This window comes from Pogoniulus pusillus, chromosome 40 (genome assembly GCF_015220805.1).
Source record: "Pogoniulus pusillus isolate bPogPus1 chromosome 40, bPogPus1.pri, whole genome shotgun sequence".
Classification (NCBI taxonomy): Eukaryota; Metazoa; Chordata; class Aves; order Piciformes; family Lybiidae; genus Pogoniulus; species Pogoniulus pusillus.
In genome coordinates this window covers 4,090,800-4,106,805 of record NC_087303.1, presented here as the reverse complement: position 1 = coordinate 4,106,805, position 16,006 = coordinate 4,090,800, and the positions used below count along the sequence as shown (strand labels likewise).

Below are 16,006 nucleotides of genomic sequence, written 5' to 3'. Positions count from 1 at the left end.
CTTCACTGTGTCTGGTGTTTCTCAAGCCTTACAGCATATAATTAATGCTTCAAAAACCTGGCTACCAAAAAGCTGATGACAAGGGTACTTCGTTGCTGCCTGGCCAGCTAGACTCTCCACATCATGTAAGCAGAGGAAGTAATAGCTGCAAATAAACTAAGCATCATGCAAGTGTGAATTATTTTGAAGCTCCTGTCAGGGAAGAAAAGAAATGATGCAGTTGTGTAACTTCTGGCATTTGGTATTTGGTACAAACAAGGTCATGCCTTGGCTTCTCACCAGGGAGTCACTCAGTTGATTCTCAGCCTTTACACAATGAGATAAATATTCTGAACACTTCTCCTGATCTAGGTGTTACCTTTCCCATCCTTCACTGGGATGCACTTCTCTTGCATTGGGGTTATTTATAGAACTTAGAATTAGTTTGCTTTGAGAAGCTCAGAGCCCAACCATCACTGTACCACCACCACGTCCCCAAGTGCCATGGCCACGTTTTTTGACCACCTCCAGTGATGATGACTCCATCATAGAATCAGCCAGGTTGGAAGAGACCTCCAAGCTCAGCCAGTCCAACCTAGCACCCAGCCCTATCCAGTCAACCAGACCATGGCACTAAGAGCCTCCTCCAGTCTTTTCTTGAACACCTCCAGGGATGCCAACTCCACTACCTCCCTGGGCAGCCTGCTTCAATCTCTGACCACTCTTGCAGCAGAGAAATTCTTCCTTCTATACAATCTAAACCTCCCTTGGCAGAACTTGAGACCATTTCCTCTCATTCTATCACCTGTTACTAGGAAGAGACCAACACCCACCTCACTCCAACCTCCTTTCAGGTAGTTGTAGAGAGCCAGAAGGTCTCCTTTCAAACTTCTCTTCTCCAGACTAAACAACCTCAAGATGGTAAAATTTGTTTCCCACCCAGCTCTGGTTGTGTAAGCAAGGAGCCTAGTTCCTAGCTCCAAGTTCAGATTGCAGCTCTGGCTTTTGGCAGTCTCTCTTTGATTTGGAGCTAGAGAAAATGTCATGGAGAGTAAAAATAACATCAACATGAAAATTGGATGCAGTTGCATTTCTGAGATCCTTGCAGTGCTTTTCCTTCAGTTGCCTGCCCAAAATCTTTGGTGCCTCCTGGTTTAGCTTCAGACCTACCTATTCAGCATTGCACTTAGTGCCTGTTTAAGGCATAGGCAGTACACCAGGAACTTCAGCACAGGGATAAGAAATGTACATGGATGGTCCAGAGGAGCCCACAGAGATGATCAGAGGGATGGAGCTGTCGCTATGGTGTGACAGGCTTGAGAGAGTTGGGGCTGTTCAGCCTGGGAGACCTTCTTGTGGTCTTCCACTAACTGAAGGGGGCTACAGGAGATCAGAGGAGAGGCTTTAAAAGTACTTCCAGTGACAGGATGAGAGGGAATGGCTTTGAGATGGTTTGATCAGAACTGTACCCAGGGCTGCAGCTGTGGTCTCCCTAGGGCAGAGCAGAGTGGGAAGAGAACCTCTTGACATGCTGACTTCTTCATGCACCTCAGGAGACCATTGGCCTTTTTGGCCATGAGGGCACATTGCAGGCTCATGGGGAACCTGTTCCCAAAGCCACAGATGCATTGCACCTGAAAAGCTTTCCAGGGAAGAAGTGAGGTCTGGTGAAGCTGGAAATATCCCTTTGTGATTGTTTGGCAGTGAGAAGTTCACCATCCCTCTCTCCTGGGGTGCGTTTCAGGGCTATGGGTGAAGAAATTCTTTCCAGCAAGGGTGGTGAGACACTGGAACAGGTTGCTCAGGGGAGTTGTGGATGTCTCCTCCCTGGAGGTGTTTAAGGCCAGGTTGGATTTAGGTGGTGTTTAAGGACGGTGGATGTTTAAGGTGGGTTAGGAGGTGTTTAAAGCCAGGTTGAGCAACCTGGGCTGGTGGGAGGTGTCCCTGCCTATAGCAGGGGGCTAGGAACTGGATGATCTTTGTGATCCCTTCCAACCCAACCCATTCTATGAATCTGTGACTCTAATTGGGTTGTAACTGCAGATCCTTGTACCAGCAGTGCCCATCCCCTTGGTGAGTGCAGGCTGCATCCCCTTTTCCATGCTGTGGCTTTTTAGATTCCTGGGAAAAAGTTCATTGGCCTCTGGTCAAGAGGAGACTTTTTATTTCTGTGTCCCACACCTTTTGTGTAGGAAGTGAGAGCTCTGCCTACAGCAGTGTGGTTTCTGTTACCAGGAACCTGATATCAAGGGTCAGGCACTGAGGAACTTTACACTGTGGAATCCACCAGTTCTAATTCCTAAATAAATAGGATTGTCGAAAGGAAACCATTGCCTTTATTACTGCCTTACCCAGTGCTGCTCTCCGAGGGAATACATTCCATTGTAACTGGCTGCTAGGAAAGACTCTGCTAGGAGTTTGGAGGTATCCATTAAAGCTTAAGCACAGGGATTAGGGCTTGATGCTTGAAATAACAAAGGAGCTTTGTCATCGCCCTGTGGGTCACACCTGGCTTTGACTGTGCCGGGCAACTGCTGCATCGTAGCCCTTTGGTAATTACATTTATTGCTGTTTAAAGTTAAAAGCCAGTGCTGAGGCAGCAGAGTGTGGGGACCCCACAGCCTGATGTTTTCCTTACTTGCAGCCATCCTGGGCAGTGACAGAGTCAGAGGCTGCATGCGGCACTGCTGCTGCCTTGGAGCCTGCGGTAGGCTGGGGGCTGCAGGTGGAAATAGAGCAGGGAATTGTTTTGGTTGGAAAAGACCTCTAAGATCATCCAATCCAATCACCAGTGGAACACCACCGTGCCCACTAAACCATGTCCACAAGTGCCACATCCACAGGTTTCTTGAACACCTCCAGGGAGAGGGACTCCACCACCTGCCTGGGCAGCCTGTGCCGATCCCTGACCACTCTTGCAGCAAGGAAATTGTTTCTAATGTCCACTCTAAACCTCTCCTTGTGCAACTTGAGGCCATTTCTTCTTGTCTTATCACTTAGCTGCTATGAAAAAGAGACCTTGCTGCAGCCTCCTTTCCAGGAGTTGTAGAGAGCAATGAGGTCTCTCCTCAGCCTCTTCTTCTCCAGACTAAACATCCCCAGCTCCCTTAGCTGCTCCTCCCCAGCTCTGTTCTTCAGACCCTTCATCAGCTTCTATGGACCTGCTCCAGCCCCTCAATGTACTTCCTGAAGTGAAGGGCCCAAAATGGAACCAAATATTCAAAGTGCAGCCTCACCAGTGCCAAATGCAGGGGGACAATCACTTCCCTGCTCCTGCTGGCCACACCATTGCTGATCCAGGCCAGGCTGCTGTTGTCCATGGCCACCCAAGCACACTGCTGGCTCCTGCTCAGCCATCATTGATCAGAGCCCTCAGTCCTCTTCCACCAGGCAGTTTCCAGCCGCTCTACCCCAAGCCTGGAGCTTTCATGGGCTTGTTGTGACCCAGGTGCAAAATACAGCACTTGGCCTTGTTGAATCTCAAGCAACTGACTTTGGCCTGATTGATCCAGCCCAGCCAGGTCTCTCTACAGAGCCTGCAGCAGATCATCCCTCTTGCCCAGTAGAACAGAATAACAAAGATGGCTAATCACATCCAAGAGGCACAAGCCACATTTCATCTGAGCTCACAGAGCCTCCAGACAGGCCACAGCAGCCTCCTGTGTGCAGTGTTCTCACTTCTGTTTTGCTTCCCAGATCCAGAAATGTGCCTAAATTTTGTAGGGTTTCTGTTCTGTGCTACAGCAGTGCAGGGCAGCAGTGGTGTGGTACAAAACCGAGCCCAGCTGCCCTGCTGGGATATTTTTGGCTGCTGTTAGGGCCATTTGAAAAGACAACCTGGTGGATGGGAGCTGGAGAAGAGCTCGCTGACCTGGCAGAGGATCTCATCAAATGGCCAGGCAATGCCAGGTGCAGACTGGTGCCAGCCAGGGTGCTGGAGGAGCTGGGTGCTGGAGCAGCTGCTGAGAAGGTTCCCAGCAGAGAGAGACTTTTGTGGGGCTTTGTTGATACCGCAAAAGCAAACAGGGGAGTTGGCAGCTTGGGCTGAGAAGATCTCACTGCTCCTCTGCTTATTCTCAGAAGTGGGCAGAATTTAGTGGGTTTCAGCAGGCATTGAAGAGCTGGGAAAAATCAGGTGACCAAGGGAAGGAGGATGTCTGCTGTTAACTTTGTTTTCATTTAGCTTGATTTTCTGAATGAAGGTTGGGATCACAGTGGGTGACTAATGTAGAGTCAGCCCAACATTCCCCAAGCCTTTCTCAGGAATCCATCTTTGCCAGATGCTGCCTCGCTGTCAGGTCCTCAGCCTGTGCTCTCTGCCTGCTCCTGCAGAGCAAATAAAAAGCTCAGCTGAAGGAAGCACTCACAAGTTATTACTGACACCGAGTCCTTGCAGAGAGCTGGGAGCGCAGTCCTATCGCTCCCTGCTCAGCGCAGCGCTTCAGACGTGTCACTTGCTGTCACTGTCCATCCTGTGAGCAGCTACAGCTTAATTTCATTTACTCCTCGAGTGGCAGGTCCAGTCATTTTTCAGGATCAGTGCCTGTTTTTACCAACTGATTCGTCTGGATCCTTGTCACAGGTAGTTAACACTCAGCACTCCCAAAGACTTCTGCTGCCAGAACAGATCAAGCTCACCAAGCCCAAACCGCTGCTTTCACCAACTTGCCCGACTCGTGTCTGATGAAGATGTGGTTTTTTGGTCTCCTCTCTTGCCAGGTCGTTGCCTATCACTACTGCCAAGCTGACAATGCCTACACCTGCCTGGTGCCAGAGTTCGTGCACAACGTGGCCGCCCTGCTCTGCCGCTCGCCGCAGTTCGTCGCCTACCGGGAGCAGCTGCTGCGGGAGCCTCACCTGCAGAGCATGCTCAGCCTGCGCTCCTGCGTGCAGGACCCCATGGCCTCCTTCCGCAGGGGAGTCCTGGAGCCCTTGGAAAACCTGCACAAAGGTAAGGGGTGAGGCTCCCTAGATGCTCCCTGAGCTCCTTCCTGCCTCTCTCATTGCTAGTTTTCAGATGCTGCTTAGTCGCGCCAGGGATTTTTGCAGCACCCCAGTGGGGTGGGGGTTGGAAGGGACCTCTGGGGATCGTCCTCCCCAGCCCCCATGCTAAAGCAGAGTGTGATGGTTTGGGGGTTACCCCGCCCCTCCCACACTTTTGAATTTGCCCCAGCTAACTCAGACGGACCCTGGGAATATAGATGAAGCAATTTATTTACAGCTAGCAGAATTTACAAGCAGCTATTTACAATATATACAGTTATATACAATTATATACAGAAATATACAAAGGATAAACGATATGAAAGCACAACTCCCCTCCCAGAAACCTGAGTCCCCAGGAGGGGCTCTCAAACCACCCCAACACCTCCCCCGGCCCTCTCAACCTTACCCCAGTTCTCAGGAAGAAAAGAGGTGCAGCCAAGAGGTTAGGGAGCAAGGTTAGTAGGAGCAGGGTTAATGAGATGTGACCAGGTCTAAGGCCAAAGCAAGAGAGAGAAACAAAATGGAGAAAAAGTCTTTCTTCTTCCCAGAGTTCTCAGCGTAACTGTGAGAGAAGTAGACACAATTGTTTTTCATTTCACTGCCCGTTATCTAGTTCTGTTACCAAAACATTCTAGCTTGCTTCAAACTAGCACAATCCACCCCTGTCTACTTCGCTCAGAGTATCGCTGAGAATTATCTAATCTAATCTAAACCAATATTTACACTAAAACAATATATACAAGTTCAGTTCACACTTCAATCAGATGTAGGTGATTCAAAAGCTCAGAACAGGGACTCCCAGGTGATGTTGGGTTCGTGCTCACGTACTGTAGATTCTATCGTAGATTCTCTCAGTGTTGGGCGCCGATGTTACCTGGAACAGAAAACTCCTAACAGTTTGAATTTAAACTCTCTCAGCTAAGGTTAGATTTCTCTGTGGAATACACTGGATTTCACCATTCTCCTGCATTACCCAGTATGTATGACCAGGACCTTCAGCAGATACCACCCCTCGGACAGGTTTCCCTTCGCCCGAAGGAGAAAATACCCAAACAGTTTTCCCTAACAGATTCTTCTCACGTACAACAGGAACTTTATCACCGTCTACTGTTTGGACCAAATCTGATTGTGCAGGTCCTGCTCTGTTTACTGAACCTCTACTATTTACCAACCAAGTAGCTTGTGCTAAATGTTTGTCCCAGTTTTTCAGAGTTCCACCCCCCATGGCTTTTAGGGTGGTTTTCAGCAAACCGTTGTAGCGTTCAATCTTCCCTGAAGCTGGTGCATAGTAGGGTATGTGATAGATCCATTCAATACCATGCTCTTTGGCCCAATTTTTCACAAGATTGTTCTTGAAATGAGTACCATTGTCTGACTCAATTCTCTCTGGAGTTCCATGTCTCCACAAGATCTGTCTCTCCAAACCAACAATGGTGTTACGTGCAGTAGCATGTGGAACTGGATAGGTTTCCAACCATCCAGTGCTGGCTTCTACCATCGTCAGCACATACTGCTTGCCAGAACGAGATCGAGGTAAAGTGATGTAGTCAATCTGCCAGGCTTCACCATACTTGTACTTTGACCATCTCTCACCATACCATAAGGGCTTGATTCGCTTAGCCTGCTTAATAGCAGCACAAATGTCACAGTCATAGATGACTTGGGTGATAGCGTCCATGGACAAGTCAATTGACCTATCACGAGCCCATCGGTATGTTCCATCTCTGCCTTGATGTCCAGATGAGTCATGGGCCCACCGAGCTAAGAACAACTCACCTCGGTGTTTCCAATCAAGGTCAATGTCAAGTTCAGAGTTGGTATCAACTTGAGCAATCTTAGCAGCTTGGTCTGCCTTCTGGTTATGTTGATGTTCCTCAGTGGCTCTGCTCTTAGGCATGTGTGCATCTACGTGCCGCACCTTCACTGGAGTTCTCTCCAGCCGTGCATCAATGTCCTGCCATAGATCAGCACACCAAATAGGCTTTCCTTTCCTCTGCCAACCATGCTTCTTCCAGTCCTTTAGCCAACCCCATAGAGCATTGGCTACCATCCACGAGTCGGTGTAGAGGTAAAGGATAGGCCAATTCTCACGTTCAGCCACATCAAGAGCAAGTTGAACAGCTTTTACCTCAGCGAACTGACTGGATTCTCCTTCGCCATCTTTCATTTCGGTAACTCTCCTGGTTGGACTCCAAACCGCTGACTTCCATATTCGCTTGTTCCCAACAAGACGACAGGAACCATCTGTGAACAAAGCATAGTTCTTTTCCTGATCAGAGAGATCACCATAGGGAGGAGCTTCCTCAGCACGAGTTATTTTCTCCTCTGGAGGTTTGGAACAGTCTGTGCCTTCCGGCCAGTTGGTGATCACCTCCACCAGACCAGGTCGGTCAAGATTACCCATTCGTGCTCGTTGGGTTATCAAAGCCATCCATTTAGACCAGGTTGCATCTGTGGCATGATGTGGTGATGAACCTTTGCCTTTGAACATCCAGTTCAGAACTGGCAGTCTAGGAGCTAAAAGCAATTGTGACTCAGTTCCAATCACTTCAGAAGCTGCTTTCACTCCCTCATAGGCTGCTAGAATCTCTTTCTCAGTTGCAGTGTAATTTGTCTCTGAACCTCTGTAACAACGTCCCCAGAAACCAAGTGGACGACCACGTGTCTCATTTGGAGCTCTCTGCCAAAGACTCCAAGTTGGACCATTGTCACTGGCAGCTGTGTACAGAATGTTTTTAATGTCCGGACCAGATCTCACAGGTCCTAAGCCCACTGCATGGACTACTTCTCGCTTGATCTGATCAAAGGCTGCTTGTTGTTCAGGTCCCCACTCAAAATTGTTTCTCTTACGAGTCACATCATGCAGAGGTTTGACAATCTGACTGAAACCAGGAATGTGTAGTCTCCAAAATCCCACCACACCAAGAAAAGCAAGTGTGTCTTTCTTACTGGTGGGAACTGCCATGGTAGAGACTTTGTTGATCACATCCTGAGGAATGTAACGGCGACCATCCTGCCACCGCACTCCCAGAAACTGAATTTCTCTGGCAGGTCCTTTGACCTTGTCTCTCTTAATGGCAAAACCTGCTTGCAACAGAATGTCAATGATTTTGTTACCTTTCTCGAAGACTTCCTTAGCAGTTTGGCCCCACACAATGATGTCGTCGATGTACTGGATGTGCTCTGGAGCTTTACCTTTCTCCAGTGCATTGTGGATGACTGAGTGACAGATGGTTGAGCTGTGTTTCCACCCCTGAGGCAAACGGTTGAACTGGTACTGGATTCCTCTCCAGGTGAATGCAAACTGAGGCCTGCACTCCTTTGCTATGGGAATAGAGAAGAAAGCATTAGCAATGTCTATGGTTGCATACCATTTAGCCTCCTTCGATTCCAGCTCGTACTGGAGTTCCAGCATGTCCGGCACAGCTGCACTCATGGGTGGCGTCACCTCGTTGAGGGCACGAAAGTCAACTGTCAGTCTCCAGTCGCCCGTAGGTTTACGCACAGGCCAGATGGGACTGTTGAAAGGTGAATGAGCTTTCTCGATGACAGCCTGACTCTCCAATTGACGAATCAGCTGATGAATGGGCAACAAAGAGTCACGGTTAGTTCTGTACTGCCTATGATGAACAGTTTGAGTTGCAATTGGCACTTCCAGGTCCTCTATGTCATGATGTCCCACAACTGCAGATTCATCAGAAAGTTCAGGCCTAATGGACAATGTCAATTTATCATCCTCAATCTCTACAGATGCTATACCAAAAGCCCATTTATGACCCTTAGGATCTTTGAAACAACCTTGTCTCAAAAAGTCAATTCCCAGAATGCAAGGCGCATCAGGACCAGTTACAATAGTATGTGTCTTCCACTCTTTACCAGTTAAACTGATCTCAGCCTGTATCTTAGTTAACTCTTGAGATCCACCAGTGATTCCAAAGATAGAAATGGACTCTGTCCCTTTGCAATTTGATGGCAATAAAGTACACTGAGCACCTGTGTCAACTAAAGCCCTGTATTTCCGAACTCTTGAACTGCCAGGCCACCTAATGAATACATTCCAATAGATTCGGTTCTCTCCACTATCCCTTTCCTCCTCCTGGCTGGAGGCAGGGCACCCCTAATGCTGAACATGGCATGTAGGGTGTACACAATGATTGGTGTTGTTGTGAGAGGAATTGCAACTGTTGGAACAATTGCAGTTGCTCTCGGGAGCTGAAGAAGTGACAGCTACTTTCCTGGCATTGCTGCCTCTGTTTCTGCCACTCTGCAGATCCCTGACCCTCTTTGAAAGAGCTGAAGTAGGTTTACCATCCCATTTGTTCATGTTCTCACCGTATGTGTCACGCAGAAGTATCCACAGTGACGCACGTGATTGCTGCTGTCTGGGTGGAATTTGTCTCCTCCTAGGCTGGAATTGCCTTGTAGGAGGTGGGCGTCTGTTCCTGACTGCAGAAACATTCACCCATTCAGATGATGCAGGAATGGTATCCTTTACCAGATTGGAAATTGAGGTTGTAAGGTCCTCCTTCAGTTCTTTCATGCTCTCCTTGATGCCATCTCTAATCTCTGTACCTAGAGTTTTTATGGCAGAGACTAGGCCAGAATGTGACAAGCTATCCTCTATCTGCCTGAGCTGGTCAGTGAATTCACCAACAGTGAAAGATCTTCCATTATCACTCCTTGCTAGAAACTTGCTGGCCAAGATGTTAGCATAGGATGAAGGAGCAAGCTTAATCAGCTTCTTCATGAGACCTGTTCCCAAAGGAATATCGTCAGGCTCATGAGTGCCATGATCTCCATAAAGCACTTCCTTCACAGCAAACTCCTTCAGAAGCTTAATTCCCTGCTCAACGGTGTTCCACTTCTTGGCAGCCCATGGCAAATCATCTCGGGAAGGATATCTCATAGCCACAGCCAACAAAAGGCGTGTCCACAAGCTAACCCTACCAAGAGGACTTGCCAGGTGTTTGTCCACTCCACTCTCCTTAGTGAGCGGTCCCAGCTGCTTGGCAGACTTGTCTCCTACCTGCAGAGCATTAGCACCAATGCCACGGCATCTCACTAGCCAGCTTAGGATTGGCTCACCTGATTCCCTTGTGTATTCCTTCCTAACTTCCCTGACCTCTCTGAGTGGATCCTTGGAGCCTTGGATGTCATCTTCCTCCTCTTCCTCCTGTTGTTCTGGTGGTGCCGGGCCTAACACTATCTTCCTCATAGCATTCCTAAACTCATGGGAACCATCCTCTCTCTTGGCAGCTAACCTCACAGCACTCCTCTCACTTGAGTATTGTTGTCTCAGCACATCTACAAGGTCTTGCAGACTAACTGCCTCCTCTTCCTCCTCTTCTCCTTGCTGCTGATCACCAGAGGTTCCATCTCTTACATCCTCCTGCGAACCACTCTTTGTCTTAGCTTTTGCCTTAGCAGGTGCCAGAAGGGCCTGAGCAGCAACAGACTTGGATGTGTCTGCTGGAGGGTTTGAATCTTTAGGAGTCTGACTTGGAGCTTGTGAGTTCAAATCTGCCTTGCTTTTAACAGGAGGATTTTGGTTCTGGTCTGCTGGCTGGGGGTTCGAATTGGCTGAGCTGGTGTTATTAGGATTTGGACTGACTGGGCTAGCGTTACCAGCATTAGTAGTATTATTTGCCTGTCCTCCTGGGATGCCTGCCAACCCTGACTTGTTTTCATTTTTGCTAGGAACATTCTGATTTTGGGTACCTGCCTGTGCTCCTGAGGCTCCTACCGAACTCTGTGGATTGTTGTTGTTTTTGTTATCAGTGTTTATGTTAGTGGTGGGAACACTGGCTGTGTTCCCAGCACTTGGAGAAGGAGGGGCAGAGGCTGGCAAGGGGGAAGCCGATGACTGTGTTCCCTTGTTTTGCTGTGAAAGAGACTGCTTCTGAGACACAGAATTTTTCCTAGCTCTTACAGAAACTGGTTTTGAATTTTTCACCAATAATGCCAAAATTAATATGAATATTAAAATCATGAGGCAAATATTAAAAACTGTGAGAAGAAAAACAGTTTTACACGAGCATGTACCTATGCAAACAGTTGGAATTCCTGTCTTAGGCTGAATAACTCTCATTAGAGCCATATTTAAAGCAGAATTTCCATTGATTGTCACATTATTGACCAGAGCTCCTGTAATGTCCTTGGTAATATTCTCAGAGATATTAAAACCAGCATAACCAAGAATAAAATCACCCCAGCTCCAGAACATATCTGAAACCTTAGCTTTAGCCTTATTATAAGCCAGATCAATGAAATAAGCAACAATTTGACCTTTTAACCAACTAAATGCCAAGAAAACAAAACCAGACCAGAGCAATGCACCAACCAAATACAATAGCTGCTTGATTAGCTTCATCTTAATTCCCAGAGCTAATTACCACTCACTGAAATATCTAGCCCCACGTTGGGAAAGCCAATTAAAAATGTGATGGTTTGGGGGTTACCCCGCCCCTCCCACACTTTTGAATTTGCCCCAGCTAACTCAGACGGACCCTGGGAATATAGATGAAGCAATTTATTTACAGCTAGCAGAATTTACAAGCAGCTATTTACAATATATACAGTTATATACAATTATATACAGAAATATACAAAGGATAAACGATATGAAAGCACAACTCCCCTCCCAGAAACCTGAGTCCCCAGGAGGGGCTCTCAAACCACCCCAACACCTCCCCCGGCCCTCTCAACCTTACCCCAGTTCTCAGGAAGAAAAGAGGTGCAGCCAAGAGGTTAGGGAGCAAGGTTAGTAGGAGCAGGGTTAATGAGATGTGACCAGGTCTAAGGCCAAAGCAAGAGAGAGAAACAAAATGGAGAAAAAGTCTTTCTTCTTCCCAGAGTTCTCAGCGTAACTGTGAGAGAAGTAGACACAATTGTTTTTCATTTCACTGCCCGTTATCTAGTTCTGTTACCAAAACATTCTAGCTTGCTTCAAACTAGCACACAGAGTCACCCAGAGGAACTCGTCTAGGATCACAGTGTCCAGGTGGGTTTGGAATCTGTCAGAGAAGGAGGCTGTAGAACCAATTTGGGCAGTTTGCTCCAGGGCTCCAGCACCCTCACACCAAAGAAGTTTCTCCTCGTGGTCAAATGGAACCTCCTGGGTTCCACTTTTTGGCTTGTTACCTCTTGTTCTGTGACTGGGCACCACTGGAGAGAGTCTGGCCCCATGCTTTTGCCCCACACCCTTTGTCTCTTGCTGAGCATTGATCAGATCCTTTCTCAGACTGCTCTTCTCCACACTCATCAGCCTCAGGGCTCTCAGCCTATCCTCACAGAGATGCTCCAGGACCCTCAGCATCTTTGTAGCCTCTGTTGGACTCTCTCCAGTAGTTCTCTGTCTCTGTTGAACTGGTTTGATCAGAACTGTACCCAGGGCTGCAGTTGTGATCTCCCTAGGGCAGAGCAGAGTGGGAAAAGAACCTCTTGACCTGCTGGTCAGACTTCTTCATGCACCTCAGGAGACCACTGGCCTTTTTGGCCATGAGGGCACATTGCAGGCTCATGGGGAACCTGTTCCCAAAGCCACAGATGCATTGCACCTGAAAAGCTTTCCAGGGAAGAAGTGAGGTCTGATGAAGCTGGAAATATCCCTTTGTGATTGTTTGGCAGTGAGAAGTTCACCATCCCTCTCTCCTGGGGTGTGTTTCAGGGCTATGGGTGAAGAAACACTAACGACAGCTTGTGTTTGAATTTCTCTTTCCTTGCTTTCACATCCCAGACCTGGCCTCACAGTTCTGAAGGTGACAACAAGCAAGCTCTGCTTGTGGCAGTGTCCTTGATTTATTTCTTTAGGGGGTGAAAGTTTTTCCCTTTCCTTGCCATGATGTAGTAGACTTCTTGACCACAAGAGCTGATGCCATGAAAGTCTGTAGGTGCCAGGTACAGCATCTAGGGGAACTGGCAACAAGGCTTCTGATCAGAGATTTCAGGGCTTTCTCTAGTGCAGCATTGCTTTTTTTGGTCTCCATTTCTTTTTTCCCCTCAGCTAGATAAAACTAAGTCCTTGTGAGGATTGCTAAATTTAAGATCTTTGCTCGTTGCCATGAAAACTACCAGAGCATTGTGGAGCTCAGGACTCTCTTGTCCTGCAAACCACTGTTTACTAGAACAATGGCTGCAGAAATAGTTCAGCTGATTTTCTGGTACCTCCCCACACATCATAGAATCACAGAATGGTTTGGGGTTGGAAGCGACCTTTAAAGGCCACCTACTCCAACCCCCCTAGTTGCAGGGACATCTGCAACTAGAGCAGGTTGCTCAGAGCCCCAGACAACCTGACCTCAGCTGGTTCCAGGGATGGAGCATGGCCCACCCTCTGAGCAACCTGGGGCAGGGTCTCACCTCCCTCAGCATAAAGAAGTTATTTGTATCTGGTCTGAATTTCCCTCTTTCAGTTTAAAACCCTCAACATGAGGAAGAACTTCTTTACTGGAAGGGTCAGGGAGCACTGACACAAGCTGCCCAGTGAGTCTGTGGAGTCTCCTTCTCTGGAGGCTTTCAAGACCTGTCTGGATGTGTTCCTGTGTGACCTGAGCTATATTTCATGATCCTGCTTTGGCAGCAGAGTTGGATTCAATGATCTATGGAGGTCCCTTCCAAACCCTAACATCCTGCAATCCTGTGATCCTACCACGAGCCCTGCTGAAAAGATTGTCCTTGTATGCTAAAAAGACTCCACACAGGAGCCAACATGAAGCAGATGCAGCTTCTACCAGATCCAAAGCCCTGCTGTTCAGATCAGCTCTTCAAAGCACAGTGTCCAGGCTCCGAGCAGCAGCATCTGCATCCGACACGCATGGTGCCACCAGGCACAAGGCAGAGCTAGAGCCAGCCCAGCTCAGCAGCAGTTGGTTTTCTTGGCATGGAGAAATGTCAGTGTGGGAGGAGCATGGCTGCTCTTCCTCCCAACACTCCTGGCAAACAAAAGGACACATTTGGGAACCGCTGCTCTAAAGCAAAATAATTTGTGCTTGTTACAGTAACTCCTTGGGAGGGGTTCCAGCTCTTGCCTTTCAGTTCAGAGGATGCTTGTTTTCCTTGCCAAGTAGGTTGACCCCCACCTGGTCCTAAATTCTGGGAGGTGGAAAAATTCTAGCTGAAAGCTTGAGGTCCTTTTTTTTCCCTAACCCTTTTGGGCTCTACACTCAAGACAGTTCCATTGGAGCCAGTGCTTGGGACCTTAGAATCATAGAATCAACCAAATGGGAAGAGAGAGAGCTCCAAGCTCATCCAGTCCAACCTAGCACCCAGCCCTGTCCAGTCAACCAGACCATGGCACTAAGTGCCCCAGCCAGGCTTGGCTTCAACACCTCCAGGGGCAGTGGCTCCACCACCTCCCTGGACAGCCCATTCCAGTGCCAATCACTCTCTCTGACAACAACTTTCTCCTAACACCCAGCCTGAACCTGCCCTGGCACAGCTTCAGGCTGTGTCCCCTTCTTCTGGCCCTGGCTGCCTGGCAGCAGTGCCCAACCCCACCTGGCTACAGCCTCCCTTCAGGTAGTTGTAGACAGCAGTGAGGTCTGCCCTGAGCCTTCTCTACTCCCTCAGCCTCTCCTCACAGGGCTGTGCTCCAGGCCCCTCCCCAGCTTTGCTGCCCTTCTCTCAACACCTTCCAGCACCTCAACATCTTCAATTCAGGAGCCTAGAACTGGTCACAGCACTCAAGGTGTGGCCTGAGCAATGCTGAGCACAGGGGCAGAAAAACCTCCCTTGTCCTGCTGCCCACACTGCTCCTGAGCCAGCCCAGGATGCCATTGGCTTTGCTGCCCACCTGGGCACACTGCTGCCTCTTCTCTGCAGCTCCTCTCTACCAGCACCCCCAGCTCCCTCTCTGCCTGGCTGCTCTCAGCCACTCTGGCCCCAGCCTGCAGTGCTGCTTGGGGTTGTTCTGGCCAAAGTGTAGCACCCTGCACTTGGCCTTGTTCAGTCTCATCCCCTTGGCCTCTGCCCACCCATCCAGCCTGGCCAGGTCCCTCTTCTTTCAGCTTTGCTGATTGGAGAGGTTGAATTTGCAGCAAATGTTTTGTAACAAAATGAACAGTGTCTGGGAGTTGGGTTTAAAACATACAACCTTTGAAACTCTGTGACTACACCAGCAGGTCTTTTACAAGGTGCTGCTGAAGCTTTAATGCTGCTGGGGCAAAGTCATCGCTCTGCCGTTAACGGTGAACGTCGCCGAGAAAGTCAGATTTGTGTTGCTCAAATTTATGGAGTTTTTAATCTCAAGGAATCTAAATAATTGATAGCAGAACAAAGTTCTGATTCTTTCCCTCTTGCCTGCTTTCCCCTCTCTCCCTCAGGCTTTATGAGAAACATGAGGTGTGGGTATAAACCCCAGGCGCTGTGTTCACTCCAGGGTTTCAGGGAGGCATAAAGTGTGTTTTCCAATAACAGTACTGAGAAGTCGACTGAACAAAGGTTCTCTGGCAATTTTAGTGCAAAAAAAAGATGTTTTTCATATGGATTCTAACAGTATGCTAGGAAATAAATGCAGCCTGGTGACGTTGGCAAGGACAAGCTGGGGTTTCGCTGCTCGGCAGGACCGACGCAAGGTGTTTACGCATTTCTGTTCTCCCTGGAACGCCGCTGAGGTGGCTCCAGCCATTGATGAACATCCTGTGCTGGCTCGTTGTGGGAAACCTGCTGCTGTGATTAAAAGTCAAAGAGAGAAAGCTCACCTGCTGCTGGGAGTACTCAGCTTTCTCATAGCAGGGTTTGTCTCTAGTGCTTCACAAGGGAGAGCAAACTTTCTGCAGCTCGGCGCCGGCGGTACATGCTAATGGCATGGTGGTGGCATCAACTGGAGGCTCAGGTGTCCTGTGTCCCACCTGCTTCTGAATTGATTAGGCAAGAGTACCTTTGAGAAGACACCACTTGAGCTTAAATCATAGAATCAGTTGAATCACAGCTGTTGAAGTTGGAAGAAACCTTTGAGTCCAGAAGCATCTGTATCTTTAGTTACAGAGCTGGGCTCAAGCTTTGGTGTCTGACGCAGGGACTCTGACTTCATTGTCTGCATCAG

At 48.5% G+C, this 16,006-nt stretch overlaps 1 protein-coding gene across 12 annotated transcripts in view; it reads left to right on the top strand.

The window, feature by feature from the left end:
* TANC2 (tetratricopeptide repeat, ankyrin repeat and coiled-coil containing 2) overlaps nt 1-16,006 on the top strand; it is a 327,280-nt gene that overhangs the window by 247,401 nt on the left and 63,873 nt on the right. For all 12 annotated transcript variants that reach the window (XM_064174070.1, XM_064174071.1, XM_064174069.1 and 9 more), the window contains one exon: nt 4,699-4,930. In XM_064174070.1, coding sequence (XP_064030140.1) covers nt 4,699-4,930 — 232 coding nt within the window. The remainder of the gene's footprint in view (nt 1-4,698; nt 4,931-16,006) is intronic.